The 19,273-nt window shown below is 42.1% G+C and overlaps 1 protein-coding gene across 3 annotated transcripts in view; it reads left to right on the plus strand.

Moving 5' to 3' along the window:
- The first annotated feature begins 539 nt into the window (after window positions 1-539).
- Window positions 540-19,273, plus strand: part of ror1 (receptor tyrosine kinase-like orphan receptor 1) — a 109,070-nt gene continuing 90,336 nt past the window's right edge. For all 3 annotated transcript variants that reach the window (XM_029499651.1, XM_029499650.1, XM_029499652.1), the window contains exon 1: window positions 540-772. In XM_029499651.1, the coding sequence (XP_029355511.1) occupies window positions 667-772 (106 nt within the window). In that variant the 5' untranslated portion in view covers window positions 540-666. The remainder of the gene's footprint in view (window positions 773-19,273) is intronic.

The following is a 19,273-nucleotide window of genomic DNA, read 5'->3' on the forward strand; positions in this document are numbered from 1 at the left end:
TCCTGCAGATAGGGTGTCTTTTGCGTTTCGGCCATCAATATGTCCAAACTTCAATTTCTGTCAGGACTTCACTTCTTGTTGCTGATTGATTCGTGATTGGTCCGTGTGGAGAGCCGAGGTTCAGTCTTGATCTTCCGCAAGATCTGTTTTGCGGAATCTCATTTCAAATCCTTGAGTTCTGGGTCATGCACACTTTGGATCCAGCTGGACTGTACGTTTCTGGGACTGACCCCGTCAGCGGCGGCCCTCCGGCAGTCCCGGAAACGAACACGTGGTGGCGACACTGGGCTGATGGGAGCCATGTGGCTCCTGCGGGCACAGCTCCCCTCACTAAATCCGGACAGTCGGAGAGAGAGACGGAGTTGGGGAAAGTGAGCAGGGAAGAGACAAACCAGGACAGTCGGAGACAACCTTCCTCCAGACGCTCCCATTTTATTTTTTATTTTTTAAACCACAGAGACAATCTCTAGGTGCGCTTTGAGACAGAGCGGCGGAAACACAACTTACTGTGTTTACAAGTCGTAGGATTTTTTTTTTTTTATTATTAATATTTTTATCGTTGTTTTTTTGTGTGTGTTTGCTTTGGAGCTGATTGAAATTAAATCGTCACTTCAGTGGATGTGAACAAAAAAAAACGGACAAGGGGTTTAAGACACAACAGGAGGAATGTATCCCACTCGGGCAGCGGCGGCTCAGCGTCTCTGGAGATGTCCATCCTGCGCTCTCTGGATCGCCCTGCTTCTCCAAAGCGTCCTGGACTTAGGCGCGTCTGGTGAGTCCCAAATATCCCCTCCTGTTCTTCCCCCCTCGATCGGCTCCGATCCTCTGCTGGCTCTGACCAACTCTGAGGTCCATTTCGACACGCGTGACTCCAATTACGTAATCTGTGTGGATTTGTAGCGTGTACCTGAGGCCTGCGGATCCAGTGTGACTTTTTAATCAGACTACTTGGAGTCATCCGGCGTGGCTTTGGAGGGTTGTGTATCTTTGTTTTGTGTGTGTGTGTGTGGGGGGGGGGGGGGTGCATTGAAAGCATCTCACAAGCGTCCTCAAATTGTTGTTCTACCGATGCAAAGCCGAGGTGTTTGCCGTTATTCAGTCTCCTCTCACATGCAAATGCTGCCCAGTTTTCAGATGATCGTCCCATTGTGGCCCTGAAGCCTCTGCACGGGGAGAGACTTGACTCCGCTGGCGGACAATAGGGGGGCTCTTAACCTGTCAGCTGGAGGGCCATTGTGCTCCTTCAACGCAACCACCAATAATCCAGGCCAATTTAAAGATAAGGGACACATAACATGCTATTGTAAAGGCAAACAGCAGCTGCGTTTGCCATTAAGCTTTGATTGAGTGCTCATTGGAAGCCGTTGGGTGATGATTTAATTATAAGAAGAGAAAAACAACAGAATGCTCTGTGGTGAGCTCCTTTCCCTTTTCATTTGTCTGTACATTGTGGTTGTAACGAAACAGCTTGAAATCTCAGGAACTCCATTTCCATGACCTCTAACTTGTGCCAGTGTGTGGTAGTCATATCTTAAAGAAAACAGTTGTCTGGTATTATATGTGGTGGCTTTTGGTTGGCTAATATAAGTATGATTGAATCCAGTCTGAAAAAAGGCGCTTGAGATTTATTTATTTATTTTTTTGTCCTCTGGCTTTGAAGTGTATTGTAAGTATAAAACAACTTCCCCGTCCCTGATGGGTAGTGATGAATTAGCTCCGGAGATTTTCCGGGGGTTTGTTTGGATTATCTCTGTCCTCCTTAAATGGCTTTGGTGGTTATTTACAATGTAGGTGTACTGTAAATGCTGTGTTCAACGTAAAGCACTTTTCTGTGGCCTTTCTATTTTTCAGTCACTTTCCTTTCTCTATCTTCCAGCATCTCTTCCTTGCTCCGAGGCAGCGAGGAATGTTAATCCACATGACTTAACTTGGAAGAGTTGACTATAACTTTTTCAAATGGAGCTTTAGAACCGCATGTGGAGTGGCAACGTGCTAAGGCCCAGTTTCTGGAGTTACTTCATATTTTGAAATGAATGCATCCTTTTTCCAAATTCAGTGGACTTCTTCGCGTCAAAGGTCAGAGGCCACTCTGACTCACGTCTCATGTTAGTCACAAAGCCTATAGACAAAATAACCTCCTGGAAATTACACTTCATTTCATGTGCTCAAGTCAGGAAATAAAACAGTTGCCTTAAACGCAACTGCTAAAACCGCGAGAAGAGTCAGTCTGTATTTGTTGGTGGTAATCTGCAGGTGACCAGTGACATACTATCATCGAACTTGAAATAAGTGTTAGCAGTTGCGGACAAGAAAATGATCACCATCTTTGCTCTTCAGCTGCACCCACAAACCTGGCTTCCTATGCGGCAAATGACGCAGCTCCGGGATGCGTTTGTTGATGATGACACTTTGAATCTTGCCTCTCTTCCGCCTTGCTGTAGTGGGAATGGTCAGATAGAAACAACAGAGCGGTTCAACTGAAATCACATGCGAGGGGACGGGTGTGGCACCCTGTGATCAGTGGATTTAAAATGGCTGTGTGGTAGTTATGACAGAGTAAATGTGACAAGAAAGAAACTGAAAAGGGCTGCTGTCTCATTTAATCGTCAGTCTTTTCAAGCTTCCAGATGGAGGTCAGAGGACGGCGGACTGTCACTGTGGTTCAAATGGCAGTATTTAAAGGAACAATTGGGACTTCCCCTGCCTACAGCAAGGAAATTTCATTTACATGGCAGATTTAAAAAGCATGTTCGTACACTCCCAACTGCTCACAACACCCAGTATTGCGATTAACGTTCTCAGTAAATCCAGTCCAAATTGTGTTGTGTTGACACTTAAATACCTAATAAAAAGCAACATTTCCATGCTCAAACGAACAGGAGTCTGATGAAAGTTAGCGATCAGGTCAAGGCAGGAAATTACATCAGATGTTGGTACTTGTGTTCCCTTTGCCAAAAGCAGTCCAGGTATGACTATCAGCCCTCCAGATGCTTATCTAAACAAGGATGGGACTGTGCAGCACAGATCATGAGCAGATCATTTGGAGGTCTTTTTCACGCATTTATACACACAATTGAAAAAAAAAAAAAAAAACCCACGGGTAGTTTGATAGGCCCCCCCTGGCAGGAATTTGACAGTTAGGTTTATTCTTAAGAAGTCAACCTGAAATTGAACCCACATTTTGAAAAATGTAGGTTTTTTATTTAAATACAAGACACTCAATGTGCAGCGTTTTTTTTTTTTTTTTTTTTTGTTAACATAGTCACTGTCAGTCCATCTATTAATCTTTGCTCTTGAGCAAAGTTATAGTCGGTGACATGTTCATAAAATTATTTGACAACAATGTTTTCTTTTTATATAAACTGTGTAAATGTTTCTGAATGTGGGACATTCACCTCTGAACGTAAAGGTTCGTCTGCAAAATGTGAAATTTGTTTAGAGTTGCATTTAGCCTTTTAGTAACATTCAGGAAGGCCATAAATCATGTTGGGTGGAACTGCCTCAGTCGAGTTTTCACCAGGACACACTGTTGACACTAAAGGCACTTCACCTCTGGGAAAAAAAATCTTCCATCCGACAGACTGAGTGTGTAGGAGCTTGTCCTGCTTTCCCTGCTACTGAGATGTCTATCTGTACTGTTATATGTCTCCTAGCATTTTATAAGGCTCGTGTTAAGGGAGTAATTTCCAAAGAGGTAAAAGAGATGTCAAAGTCCACAGTCAAACCTTTCAGATATATCTTTATTAAATTTGTGCTTATCAGCACCCCCTCAGGCAATTTCTACTTAGTTCTAGTTACTCCGCTTCGTCATTGCAGGTTTTCTATGATTTCTCTTTTACCTATAATTCCATTCAGCTTATTGGTATTTTATCCAGATGTTCTGGGAGATCTTAGTCTGAGATGTACATCTCTTTCAGATAGGTAATTCTTCTGCGTTCAGAATTAACTCCCACTCTGCACAGTTCACGCTATACCAACTCAGCCATCAAGTGGTGTGCACCCCTAAAAGTTTTTGGCAGACAGAGACGAATGTGGCAGGAACAGTATGTGTGAAACAGATGTATGGTCTTTTTGTGGGATGAGGGGGTTGACTCTCTTCTTTTTTTTTTTTTTTTTTCAAGAGTTCGACTCCACCTTTAGTATGTGAAATGGCAAGAAAGTTTGTAGACATTAATTGAATCAGCACACATCCATACTCTATCACGTCACCCATTTAAAAACACTGATGTGTAAACCATGTTATGCTTTAGCTGGTAACTTCTTCTCATTCATTATTAAGCAAATGTGTTTGCCAAGGCTCAGTGTGCCTCAGTGTTGCCATAGAACAAAATGCTTTGCAAATATTACTCATTAATTGTTTAAATTATGGAAAGCAAGTGGGCCATTTGCTTTCCATCTGCTAAATGATTGCCAGTGCTTTTTTTCTGCTTGGAGGGTTTTTTGTTTTTTTTTTTTTTGTTCTCGTGTTGTAGTTGTTCTTTGAGAACCAGGCCTACTCAATTGATACCTGAAGAATTCACCAAAGTTATGATTATGATGAGGGCAGTACGGTGGCAGAGTGGTAAATGTTGTTGAGTTCACACGTTCGGTTCCCAGCCTGGGGCCTTTCTGTGTGCAGTTTGCATGTTCTCTCCATGTCTGTGTGGGTTTCCTGCAGGTACTCTGGTTTCCTCTCACTGCCCAAAGACATCATGTTTGGGTTAACTGGTGACTCTAAACTGTCCGTATGTCCGAGTGTGAGTGGTTGTTGGTCTCTGTCTGTCTCTGTGTGTCGGCCCTGTGATGGACTGGTGACCGGTCCAGGGTGCACCCCACCCTCACCCAGAGTGAGCTGGGATTGGCTCCAGCACCCTCCATGACCGGGAAACAAATAAGCTGTTGACGATAAATAAATGATTATGATGTGTAGGCCCAGTAAGCACTACAGTTGTTTTCTGTTGAGTTTCTGGCTGGAATGTAGAATAATATGTTGCATGGTTGACAGAGGAATCCTGGAAGTAGCTCGATTTAGGTTCTCGTTTGTAGATTCAGTTCACGCGAAGCCAGGAAAAAGCTTTTTCTCTGAATGGTACGAAGTGTAAATTTTCCTGCATTTGCGTAATATTGGCAGGAAAACGTTTTTATTTCCACTAATCAGAGTCGCGCGAGGAACACACTTGTTTTCTAGCGGTCTGAGTTCCTCGGAGAGGCAGTGTTTAATCAAAAGCTAAACACAGTTCACTCTGATCCACGTTGGAGATGTTTGATAAAGTTTCTGCCACTACAAGCTGTAGCCAAGCGTGAAAACCTTTTTCCTGCAATTTACTGTCTGCACAGGAGGCCAGTCTGTTAGAGGGAGAAAAAAAAACCCTCTACAGGGTTCAGTGAAATGCAGCGGTGGATTAAGTGAAGGAACAAAAAACACTGGTTGGGTTTTAGCGATGCAGCTGAGAGGACCGTGTGTAGATCGCAGTGTGGCACCTCAATGATTTTAACAGAGGAAGAGACTTGACTGACTGTAAAAATAGGTGCAGCAAAGTATAAACTAAACTATATAAACTCACTTTACAGGTGTATGGTACAGTAATGGACTAAAATTGTCTTTGCCCTTTTCCTTCAATTGCCCTATCAACTATGATTTAAATAGCCGTCCATATCTTTTATTCAATATTTTCTAGGTTGATGTCTTTTGACTGCTGTCTGGAAGACAAATTACACCTGCCACATAAAAAATGTGCTCTGCTGTACTTTATAAACGCAACACAATGAGTCCTTTGCTGCAGTTGTAAGGCACGCAGTAAGTGTAAGAGCGTGCTGATGACAAAGTGACACTTTAATGAGTCTAATGGAATAAGCCACACATAATGCATATCAATTTCCCATATGGACTTGGCGCAGTTGAATGTTGAGTACTGGAGGGAATCGCACTGGCTTAAAGAAGTCTTAACTTTCATTGAGACCACTCATCATTGCAGTTTTATCAAATTACTGCTTTGCTAGCACCCTTCACGTCTAGCTTTTCTCCAGCTAAATGTGTGGCGATCATGCTACATTTCATTTAATAGGAGGTAGGATGAAACATGGATTGTTCAATTCCCGTATATGTGTCAGAGTAAATCTTTTTAAACTCAGTTTGCGTAGCATTAAGGACTTCAGAAACTCCCAACGCAAGCAGACAGGCAGATCTCCGTCCGCCCACAATTAGGTCTTTGTGCAACACCACAATCCCTCCAAGGTATTAAATACCTCCAACTTTATGGTCTTGCCTGCCAAAAATATTAGAATTTATTTTCCAGAAAATATGTGAAGTTTATCAGTCAGGGCAGGGTTTTATTTCATTTTAAACTGTTAGTATAAAATTGGAACTTTTTTGTTTCCAGAATTTCCATTATTTTCTCAATTCTCTTTCAGGATTTTTGGACAAAACACTTTTATTTGAGTGGGTAAATTCCAATTATCGAACACCAATGACATCAACTCGTGTATGGTAGATGGAAAATTGTAAGGTCTGAAGAAGTAGTCAAGTATTGGCTGTTTTTTGAATATATGTGTATTTTTATTTATTTTTTATGAACTCTGCATACTTCTTCAACCCCTAAAGTCAACCCTTCCATCACATCTATCAGCATGACATCAAAACGGGCACAAGACGAATGCTGGCACTAGCTCTGTGTGTGTGTGTGTGTGTGTGTGTGTGTTTTGGCTGTAGTTGGTGGCTTACACACACACACTGTCCCTTTCCCTGTCTGTGTCTGCAGTACATTCTGGCTGTTGAGTGGCTCCTCCACTTCGCCCTTCTGGCCTGCTTGACTGACATGCTGCTTTTGGCTGCACTGTATATGTTTACTCAACAATAACTGAGAGCATGTTGGGTCCTTACCAGCTCCTGCTCTCTTCAGCGACTCATACTATCCCTTGGCAATGATTTGTCAGTATTTGACATTCTCAATTTGAGCAGCATATATCTTTTGTGATGTAACCTGACGTAGAAACACTTACTTCATACTTTTAGTCCACTCATTCCTTTTAGTAATGTCATGATTATGAAAGGGAAGTATATGGGGATGAAGTTTAATCAGGGTTTGGCTTCCTCAGTATCAGCTCAGATATGTCTTTGTGGCTCCACGTTCTCTCTTTTGCCCGCATGATAATGTGGTTATGCTGCAAAGTCATTGGACCATCAGTTCCTCTGAGATACTTATACAAACTTATAACCCCGGTGTTATTAATAGAACATCATCACACATACATCTCTTTTTTTTTTCACAGTTGTGGGTTTCCAAAATGATTCTTGGCAACTTCATCATTCATGTGTTTCTTTGTCTTTGTTTCTGTCTCTGTTTGTGTTTTTATACCTCCAACATACACGAATGATGTAAACAGCACATTTCCCCTATTGTACTGTGTAATGTGGAAAGTGTAGCTTTCAAACATCACCGGCTTTATTAAACAACAGAGTGCGGGGAATTCTTATGGAGCATCTAATTATTTGTGTTCAGTGCAAATTCGCTCAGTACTTCCCCTCCGAGTCTGTACACTTGAATGAAAATACATAAATATGCAGTGCGTGTATTGTGGGCTTCCCTGTTCCCTAGTTATTCACCTTTTTGTGTTACATTCAGACACAAGTGTCTCGAGCTGTGTTTTGATGCTTTGTAATTACAATCTGTTACAAACTGAAGTTGAGGAATTCTGTCTTTTGAGGATTAGTTCCTCTAAATGGGTTTTATTTTCAAGCTGCCACTTTAACAAGTCTGCTTTGGCCACCAAACAGATTTGTGGATCTGCTGAAGTAATAACAAGATGGGGAACAACTAAGCCTTTTTCCCCTTCATTGTTTTCAGCTGGAAATGCTGAGTTGAGATGTGCAATGAGCCTACAACCTCGGGGACTTTTGATTAAGGCCCCCGTGTCTTGTTATTATTACATATATTATAAACTAATCCAAATATTTCTTTTTATTTGGCCTGCATCCATATGCAGATTATGCAGTTTCATCAAAAAGTCTGTTAGAATATCTGCTCTGTGTTGTAATAGATCTTGAATTAGTCATTGCCCTCGTGTTGCTGACCATCAGAAATATAGTTTTGTTTGCACTGAATGTATGTTGTTCATTTGGGTTTGTCTGTTCCTATTTTATTCCATTGGAATATTTAACCTTTAAATGAGATTTTCATGATTCTTTACTTTGCTCAGTGTTATTTCTTAAAAACAAACATCCAATCTGTCAGACTGTCAATCCTGAAATATATTATTTTAACTGTCAGAATGTGTGGATGAAATTCTTAAATTAAATCAGTGTATTAAGGAATTTACAATGGCTTAGAGTCAACCCTAACCCTGAACTGTGTTTTCTGTGCTGTCACACTGCAACCATTGCAAAATGACTGTAATACATTAACATTAGCCACAGGATAAACATAAATATAAAGCACATCAACTTATTCTGTGATTGTTATTCAGGAATTGAAACTACAGTGTGCCAAAAATTAGAGGGAACATGAATTTAGGGGGCTCATTGCAGACACTCAGCTGTGCTTTTAACCTTCTAAGACCCTGCATGCCCATATGAGGACATTACATTTTGGGTTCTCTTCAATATTAATACTTAATTTGGTTAACTTAGACCTGTGAGCACTTTACAGTGATCAGTCTACAGTCAATATGGCCAGCACGTCCCGCCGACATGCATATCAAACAAAAGCTGGGGAGGTTAAGTTTATCACCACGAGAGTGGACGTGGACTTGTTTGTTTAAAGGCTTTGTCACATTGTTCTATAAGTAAGCTCTCTATTGCCCAGCAGCTAGTGTTTGACCAGCCACTTGATTCCCCACACAAAAGACTCGAGAGGTTCTGCCATGATCTAGTGACTCACTTCACAATAAGCAGTACTGCCTTTTACCCTGCAGACAGAACCAGCCAGCGCAGAAGTTTTGCTATAAGTCGCCGTTAAACGGTCTCAAACTGAACATCCTCCATGCCAGTACATTGTCATGTACATACATATTCAGGAGCAAAAATTTGCGAGAAAAACCAGAAACCGTAAATAAACCAGTGACTTAGCATGAACAGAAAAAGGCATCAAAGGCCATACGAATTTTGACTTAAATGGAAATTCCCTTTCTATCCATTCTAAGCCTTTGTGACCACACTGACCAAGGAATCTGGAGTTAAAGGTCTGACTGGCTGTAATTCTGAAGTACTGTTAGTTAAACGCTCATCTTGCAAACCACTGCTGGCTAGCCATCGGTCTAACTCTGCACCAACGGCCAAAATAATTTCATGTGTGGCATTAGAAGTGGTCAAGCATTGTCTTCTGAATCAGGCCTTGTGATATGGACCAGGAAAGAATCTCCAATGACCGAGTTAGATTTTGGGTCAAATTGAGATTACTTTGCTTCTTGCATTAGCGTTTTTATATTCTAGATGAAGCTCATGGAGGATTTTTTTTTTTTTTTTCTGTTCCAGAAACTTTAGTTGGCGGTATGCAGTGTGCAGATGATGGTATGCTTAGCACTAAAGAGCTTTGGCAAACCCTCAAAGCTTTCTTCAGTCTGTTACCATAACCGCACAGTGGTGGCCTCTTATATCCATTTTGGCTTGATTGCGTTGCCATAAGGCAGCTTCTTTCAAGGCAAAGTTATTGACCCCGACTTAGCCAAACTCTCCAGATTGCGAATCTGTTTTAAATGGAAACAAAGGAGTGAAAAGAATAGCAGGATGGAAGGACGGAGGCTGTCGTTCTGCACTAGTGACTGTCCAGATGGTTTAACCAGAGGCTCATGGGATCGCAGAGGGAGTTGTGTGCGTCTTGACGACTGTGAGGATTCAGGGTGAAATCTGCAGAAGTGATAATGTGGTATAGACTATTCAGTGCAGGAGTCTGCCTTTGTTTTACTGTTAGGCTATCTTCTTCACCTTTGTGTCCTTCTTATTCACTCAGGGTTTAGCTCATGTGAAGAACTGGGATGCTCTGAAGCAGGAATTTCATACATTTATCGAATCCTGCTCTAACCAGCGGCTCAATCTTTCTCGATGATGTGAACAAAAAGAAAAAAAAAAAAGATGGCAAGTGTAGTGGGAAAGTTTAGTTCATCCATTAAAACAGCCCATTTTTCTATATTTTCGTACTTTTATTTAACTTCCAGGTTGATGTGCCGTCACTGTGAGCCAGAGTTTTAGTTTACTCACTGGTGTGGTTGTGTCCTGCACAGCAACAGTCCCTTCACACTTCACTGTTGTTTCCTTGTCTCTCTATATATCTGTCTCTGTCGTTCTCCGACTCCCTCCATGCTAACCCCCCCTCCCGGCTTCTCTCAGAGAGCATTGATTTCAGCAGGGCAGGAAATGAAACTGCGTTGCCCTGCGACTCTCAGCAGGAGAGGGGGGGACCTGGGAAGGGAGAAGGGAAGAGGTTCACAGAGTAAACGAAGTCCAATGATGTGGTTTTCTGTTCGTTTTTTTTTTTTTTTTTTAAAGAAAGGGATGAAAAGACTGACAGTGTGAGGATGTAAGAGAGGACTGGAATTGGAACTGGTTCTGCACGACGAAAGCCGAGAAAGCCAAGAAAGATATTGAGATGAGAAAATATTTTCATAATGGCGTTTGACTGACAGCAGGTTTAAATGAACTCTTATCTAGCCATATGAACCAAGACTCGGAGACGTTTAACTCATGGAAAAACACACGTGGAAGGAAATAAACAGCCACCATGGAAGAGTGAGGGAGACTCTCACTATTCAAGGACTGGTGGCCCCTTTATCTTTGACAGCTCCTGACCTTCATCCCATCATCAGAAGTCAATGATCTTCTCCTCAGAGGGGCCTATATAAGAGGCTTAGACCCGCGTGATCCTGCTGCCTGTTTGTTTAACCTCTGCGTGGCTGCTTTAGCAGTGCTAAGCTTTGCCCGCAAGAGCTCATTACCTCCCAGGCTCTCTGTCTCTCTCTTACTATTTCATCCAGCTGTCATATGTGGGGTTTAGAGTCTGAGACTAAGTACACTGTAAAAATAGAAGTTAAACTCACATCAACACTTCTGCTTGAAATATGGGAACATTATCAGAATTAAATTGGGAAATGCTGAGCAGTACATGCAGACAACAGTTTCTTCAGAAGAAAACGGGCTCCCAACAAATCACTGTCCCACAGTAATCTTTAGTAGAACATAAAACCTGTCATGTCATTACAACCATAATTGGAGCAAAGGAGAGATGGCACAGCTTCAGCATTTTTCCAGACGTTCAGCCGCAGTCCCGCTGCACTTAAATGGAATATTTATTGAGCATTTCATTGAAATGAACAACTGTTTATACTGTTGCATGCATTGTGTAATGATGTTTTGAGACAAGGCAGGGGCCCTTCCATGTTAACGTATGCTGTCTGGAGGGTCCTGCTGCAATGACATGGGAGGAGAATTGGGGAAAAAGATCCAGATTAAAGGTATTGTGGCTTATTATTCCTGACATGCTCTGCTGAAGCACTGATTCGAAATGGACCAGTACTGATAATTCAGAGGGGAACATCACTATGGCTGCGATTCATGACCATTTGAGTGGGAGTTCAAACAATAATGGAGCCAGTCTGCAGTTTCCCCTGCTGGCACCAGTCAATTGTTTGGACTACCGTCAGCTCACGGCAGGAACTTGGTAGAATTTGGAAGGACAAGAGTTTATCTCAGCTTTCTTTCTTTTCCACTTCTTTTTTTTCCTGCCCTGTCTTGGGACTCTCGTTCGCTCTTTATTCATCATCTGAAAAGCTCGTCTAAAGCAGATTGTTATGAAAAGGTGTTTGTATTCAAGTTATTTTAGTTATATCCCGGAGCAAGTAATGTACTGGCTCATTGTCGTTGTGTGTTCACAACCAGACACCACACTGTCCTCACTGTGCACCCTACGCTTTGTTAGCCCATTTACTCTTTAATTTAAACTTGATTAAACTTCAGCCAGCTGGCTGACCTAACCTCAACCCATGATAGCCCCAAGCAGACATGGACATTATCTTGATATTTGCTTCTGTGTGTGTTTCTGTGTTTGTATGTGTGAGCGTGCAGACGTTCCTTTATAACATTCATGTGGACGGTAACAAATTTATTGTATAGTAAATATGTAGTGAAGCCACTTTACTTCATGTAAAAACCACGATTTACTTATTTATTTATTTTAAATGCAGGTTGCATCGGCTCTTCTGGCTCTACAGCAGTCGAACTTTGAAAGCAGTAGTGAAGAGGGATGCAGATCATAGCAGAGAAGCCTTGGTTTCCTAGCAGATAACGGCATGCATGTTTGCTGTTGGCCTGCCCTTATGCAAGTAATGCAGCCAAATTGTGATCGGTGGTATGCATTTGCAAATGTGCACACCCCATGTCCCAGTGTTGGTGGTCTTGGAAAGCCACCAAGATCACCCGGCTGCTCTGTAATGTGAAAGCAATTAGCAACCAGCGGTTTTACGCAGTGGCAGTATGTGTGGGATAACAAAGGGGAATGTAGGTCAACCATGAGCCATAGGTACACTGTGTAGCCAGTGTACTTTTGCGGACAGTTGTGTAATTATTTCGAGTGTGCAAGTATTGTGTAGCTAACTTGCTATTTCCTGACAGACATGAGTTCACTGCAAGAAGACTTGCTTGCCAATAACAATTAACGTTAATATCCTTTCAAGAACAGAATAGTTCCATACAGCAACAGGAATGCAGCGAAAGTACGTATTTCAAACTTTTCATCTTCCAAAAAAAGCTATTTTTGGATTCTGCATTGACTTCATGGTCAAGTCCTTGATGTAAATGGTTTTGTAGCAGGTTTAAACCCAGATTTGTTCAGCTCCCGACAGGCCTCTTTGATGTCTTCACCCTCCGTTTATTTCATCTGACATTCATTTTAATGAGACGGAGACGGATAGAGATCTGCCTCTGACTTATGTAGGAATACAGTAAATCAGCACAACACGCACTTTCACATTAGTTTTAGAACGAGTTACCTCCGTGTGTAAGAGTTTTGTTTTGTGTATGCGTGCGTGTGTCTGTTTACAGTGTGTCAGAAGGGTGCATGCCCTGTGTCACATCTGGCAGCTTGTGGTTTTTTTCATGACCTGCTAAATGAGGGGAAAAATACTCCCAGCTGCCCTCAGGAAAACTCACCTGGTGCAGAGACGCTCGAGTTCCATGTTTTCCCTCTTACACTTTTTGGTGCTCAGAGCTCTCCCTCTTTCACGTTGTTCTCAGCAAAACATGCCGACATAGTGACACAAGCAGCCCGCTGTGTTTGCATTTTTCACTTTTAATACCACAAACAGAATATGCCCACCTTTTCTTTTTATTTTGCCCAAATTAAGAGTGCACAAGCATGAAAACATGCATATGACCGGCAACTTTATTCTGAAGTAGGGTATTCTGTATTTACGTCCTAGCTTAACCTCAGAATTCTGATTAAGACAAAAAACAAATGTTTAGCAAGGCTACATGCAGAGCAGGAGCAACCCTCAGCCTCCTCACATGGTAAAATCATTTTCACCTCGGCCGCTGTGGGAAGGAGGAGGCCAGAGGCAAAACATCCATCCCTCCCACCCCTCACCTCAAACTTCCAGCCAGCATATTTCGGTTATCTGAAGGGAGCAGTGCTGGGAGATATCAGTCCCGAGAGCTGAAAAGCAGCTTTTGTCTCAAGTGATCTTCCAAACTTCTGCCTGACTGCTCTATCAGTAAATCATAAACTATATGACACAACTAGAAACCCAGAAGTTTGTGCTGAGCGGGGGGAAAAAAAAACAAAAACAAAAAAACTGGAGCGGAAGAAAGCAGAGAGAAAAATCAACAAGGGCAAAGACTTGAAGTGCCAAGCAAACAAAACGGAATAGCTGCCAGCTATAGATCAAACACTCACAGTCATATAAGCCTATGCATGGTGGATATGATGACCTTGAATGATTAAACAGAACAGCAGGAGTCTGGCTGTGGATCTGAGACAGCGTTACACGTCGTTTTAATCCTCTCTTATTCCACATCCGTCATTGCTTCTAGTGTCGTGCACGCTTTATATACTGGGACGGGGATTTCACAAGTACCTCTGCCCCTATCCTTACTAACAGCACCATGATACACTATCAGTTTTCTGTCTACGATCTGGACCTTGCCATTTAGCACTGACATCCAGAGACGGGAGGCCCCATCAGCGCCTATCTGCACCTCTTAACCTTTCAGGCTGCTTACAGACTGGATTGTTTGCTGTGGCCATGCCGTTCTCTTTTCCGTTATCGTCATCGCTGCAGCCTGCAATGTTTCTGTCATTCATATCCCGACAGCCTTGCTCCGCTCATTCACTTACCGGTTTGATGTAACTTTTTTGTAATTTCCTTTCTCATCCTCTTCTACTCTTTTTCTTGCCCCAACAGGAAAGCTGTTGTCTTAGCTGGGGAGTACCTGTAAGTTTGGGCACCATGTACAGGGAAAACAAGACTCACAGCTGAGATTTAGTCGGATTACCGCCTTTCACTCTTAACCCGTCATTTCAGGATTTCCAGGTCTCACAGAAGTGGCTACTGAATAAACAAGGAAACAGCGTTGCTGACACACAACAGTTACTGTTACAAGGAAAGTAAGACGAGATTTAAACAACAGTGTGATCCCGTGCTGTTGTTTTACACATGTACACCGATATGTAACGTTCATGTATTCCAGTTATTGACACAGTCAGCCAATATCTCAAGCATGTAATCTCATTATTAGACCTAAACAAGACGTCAGGGATTTATTAACACCTTATTACACTTATCTTATTATGTGCAAGCAAGTGCAAGTCAGTTTCTATCCCACGGCTAATGTTCTTTGTACACAAGAGCAAAAGTAAAAGGAATTTGAAGATCTCAAGTGCAGCTTCCCGTTGAATATTTATTTGTTTTTTTAAAGGAAGGAAACAACCCTTTTCTATCCTTGTTCAGTCTTTTTCCGTTAAATGTTACAGCCAAAATTGCCCTCCACAATCTGTTCTTTCTTGGTTTTATGTTCTGCCAATCAAACAAATCCCAGCCAAGTAAAGTTTTTCTATTTTCTACTGATTCTAGTTTAGTCCTGATATTGATCTATTCTTTACAGAGATGCTACAGATCTGCTCTACTTTACTGCTATAAATATTATTATAATTTTTTTTTTTGCCTTCGCACCGCCTGTTATGAGTTAAAACTGAATCGTGTACAAGTAGCTTAGCTCATCATTTGTCCTGGTGGTGTACTGTAGCAAGTAGGAAAGCCCCTGTTTGACCACAGGACTGGAGTTCAAGAGCTTGTGTTGGTGAACACCCACGACCCTCAAGTATCTCTAAACAAGACAGTGAACGCCTACCAGCGCTCAGAGACCTCTTCAGTAACTGACCCTACACTCTGATATCCCTGTAGGGTGGGGGGAAATGAAAAGAAAATGTCTCTACTGGGATCTATAAAGTAGCCCATGCGAATCGGTAGACTTCCTCAAAATCTGACTCAGCCTGAAGTGCCACTGGCCCACCAAGCTTTCAGTTAGACCTTCCCTGGGACTTGCCTCCAAAAGCCTTAGATAATAAGACATTACTCAACTACCTCTATTTTTCTTTTCAGCTGAATGCTAAGTGAAGTTATATGACTAACTGCATAAGGCGGTATCTTAGCCAATACACTCTACACAGGCTTATTTCCTTTATTAATAAGCATGTATTTCATTTCTTTTTGATGTGCTCCTTAAATACATTTGTGTTCCAACACTTCCAAAAACTCTGATGTAAGTTTCAACTGATTAATTTAATTTGCTTGTTACCTCGAATTTGCTTCCAATAATAAAGCTGTGCAGGAAGGTTTTGGCTTTCGCTAATGTCAGTCCACACGTCAACTATTTTCTTGGTGTATCTTTGACTTTGCTGTTTTAAAGTGAAGAGAGAGAGAGAGAGATTGACAGAACATAAAAGCTGCTGGAGTGCCAGACTCAAAGCATCTTAGTGCTATCTTTTTAATAGAGTCTCCCTTTGGGATGAGCTACTGTATAACACACCGTTGAGGGCCAGTGAACCCTCCAGCTCATGTTGTGTTTATGAATATGTGTGTGTGTCTCTTGCAGAGGCTCATCTACAACGTATCCACTATAGTTAATACAAACAGAAACGGCGGGATATGACTTGCAGACCGGCTCTGCAGATATGGGGCTAATGGCCGTGTTTTCAGCTCTATCTTTAGTAACCATCCATGAATGGAAAGAAAAGGAGAGAGGCCAGCAGAGGGTAAAAGGAGGCATGCGGAAAAGGGGCAACAGCCAGACAAGAATGGGAAAGATTGGATAAAAAAAAAAGGAAATATCTAAATGTGGTCTTGTAGGTCTGATTGTGTTGATATACTTTTGGTGACTGTAAGTCACACTGAAGCCCAGCAGATGGAGGAAGGAGGGTTTATGAGGTACTGAGCTGAAGAGGTGAAGAGAATCAGTTAGAGGAAAAGGACTAAATGAAGGGGTGGGGGGAGAACAAAGATGAGAGTGAAAGAGAGAAGGGAGAGAAAGTTGGGAAGCGAGTGGCAAATCCTTTATGAGGCATGGAAAATTGATTGAAAAGAGGAGAGAAGGGGAGTTGAAGTATGCAGTCGGTCTGAATAGGGGGACCCCCGTGTCCCCTTTAATGTCAAGGGAATAACTCCTGACCTAACACAAGGCCTGTAATTGGTATAACCAGCAGTCATATGTTGTTCTATGGTGGCTATATTGTGGGAAATTGAGAAAATAGTCAGTTTCTGTCATCACTTTAAAAATTAGGAACTGGAAATTAAGTGTTTGTGAATGATGACGTCATATACGTGTGTGTGTAAAGGTGACGCAAATACTTGATACTGGATCAGTCCCCAGAAAGTAAATCAGCAGCTGTTTTTGAAACGTCATTGTTTTTCCTTCTGCTAACCTATGAAGGTATGGACATGTATGATCCACGGTTGTATAGTTTGTACCTGTAATTTCCTTCTCAATCTAAGAGGTCGATGTGAGTCAGTAATAATATTTCTTCTTCTTCTCATCACAGGTGTGGTTTTTAAAAAAAAAAAAAAGCTTGGCCCATTCCCTTCTAGGTGTTTGCCCAGAAAGATCTCAGAATATGGAGACCTTCCGTGTTTGGGGAAAAACAGAAGCTTTGGGCCTGTGAGCCCGTGAATGCTGTGGCGGGTTTGGAAGCAGCGGTGGTGGCTGAAAGAGGCAGCTCAAGCAGAAAGAGAGGGAGAGGGGTTAAGTGGAGGCAGGTGTTCCATGACAAACCTTACAACCCCCCACCTCTCCCATGCTCTGGTTCCCTCCACCAGCACAGGTCCTCTGAGAGTACTGCAATCTAGCCCAAGAACAGACACTTGTTAGTCATTTCCCTCTTTCTCTGTTACCTCCTTTTGTTATCCCTCATCCGACCACCTTATCCGTCTCATCTAATCTATCCTCCCAAATTGCACCCTTTTGCTTTCATCCCAGGATCCCTTCCACCGTCTCATCTGTGTGTTTTTCCCCATTGCTGCAGGACCACCTGGCTGTGTGGTTTGAATTGTATAAAACTTTGGTTGCTTTCAACAGATAGACAGCTTTTCCCGCTGCTCCAATATGCCTGGCCCAGCTGGCAAATTAATTTAGATTAGATCGACATAAAAATCGCAGTCTTTCATCGTGTTCCAGGGGTTACTAAGCTCCAGCTCAGCACTACAGCACGATAGTACACAAATCCAGTTTTGATTGCTGGAAAAAAAGGGAGAGCGCCTGATTGATGTCATTTTGTAATTTGGTTAAATGAAATTAAATTAGTCTGTGATTAAACATCTTGCCCTTTTTAAATTTCATGTGGGAAGCGTCTCTTCCAGTGGTGCTCACTTTTGGCAAGTCGCTATTACATTTTAATAGATTAATATGTATAGTCTAGGCAGTTATTCTTGATTAAGGTCCCCTTCTCTTTCTCTTACTTAGTCCATCACATACAATATCCCAGACTTCATTCATCGCACTGCTAATGTATGCATCTATGGAAAACCACAGATTTCTTTTGTTCCGTTTTAATTTCATTTCATGGGCGTGTGTATGTGTAAGTTTCGCTATTGCACACAAAGCCAACATTTGCATTAAAAATTGTAAACTTACCAGTTTTGCGAGGAGCTTCAGCAGTTGTTGTGTTTTTAAATGAGGAAAATAAGAGCGTTGCATAATTTCTAGAGGTGGTGAGTAAAGAAATGAAGCTTGATGGTAAACACTGATAAATAAACAGCTGTTACTATAAGAACTATAGTATCGTCGCTGTAAAGACAGATTTTTAATAGCAGACATCATCGCTTTCAACTCCCCCCCCCCCCCCCCCCCCCCCCCCCCCCCCCCCCCCCCCCCCCACTCCAAGTATGACACACAGAGCCTCTATTGTGTGAAGGATGTGTGTGTTCCCATTTTACATGACTGGAACGCTTGGAAATGGGTCTGACAGACAAGTGTGCATCTTGGGAGTTGCCAAAACATGGCGTGTGTCATAGTTTAGTCTGTGAAATGCTATGAATGTTAGTCCTGTGGTGATGGTAGTCCTTGCTGTGTCCTCGAGCAACTTCAGTGAAACATCTGGAAGAAAGACATCGCGCAGTATTTGGTCTGATTATCTAAATCACCACACATAACACCGCCAGACTCAGACTCACACTGAGATCATCAAGCCCCAACACACAGCCATACCCACAACCACCTCTGGTTCACTTTCACTCGGCCTTTCTTTTCTTTTTTTTTTCTTTTTACAATAGTGACTTAATTAAAGAGTTGCTCTTGTGGTTCGTTCTTGTTTGGAAGTCTTTCCCCGTCTCTATGTTGCGTAAAAACGGGTTACAGACTTCGGGCCAAATGAACCCTGATTAATCTGACCAAATAATCAGAGTAAAAGTCTGGCCCTGCAGTTCAGCTCAGACATCTGGTACTGCGAGGGGTTCACAGACCTCCATCCTTAAACCTCCTGAGCTGCTCGCGAGTTTATTTGGGCTGAACCGAAAATATCAAACATCCCTGATACTTAATCAAAAATCAGTTCTGGGACTGATGCTGTTGCCAAACAATTAAAAATTTTGATTAAATAACGGAAGGTTATGCATGAATTACTATGGCTTACTTTAGCTTTAGATAAAAACATGGATCTATCATCATTATAGCCTACAGTCCAAAATAACACTCTCACTAGCACTTGTTGTGATGATCCAACATCTCACACTCCCCCACCCCTCACGTTAGAAGCTGTCTCGAACCAGGCCCATTACGCATACTTTTTAAATGGTGGGAATTGCCTTTTTAATGTCTTACACG

The sequence above is a fragment of the Echeneis naucrates genome, chromosome 4 (genome assembly GCF_900963305.1).
Source record: "Echeneis naucrates chromosome 4, fEcheNa1.1, whole genome shotgun sequence".
In the NCBI taxonomy this organism is placed as follows: Eukaryota; Metazoa; Chordata; class Actinopteri; order Carangiformes; family Echeneidae; genus Echeneis; species Echeneis naucrates.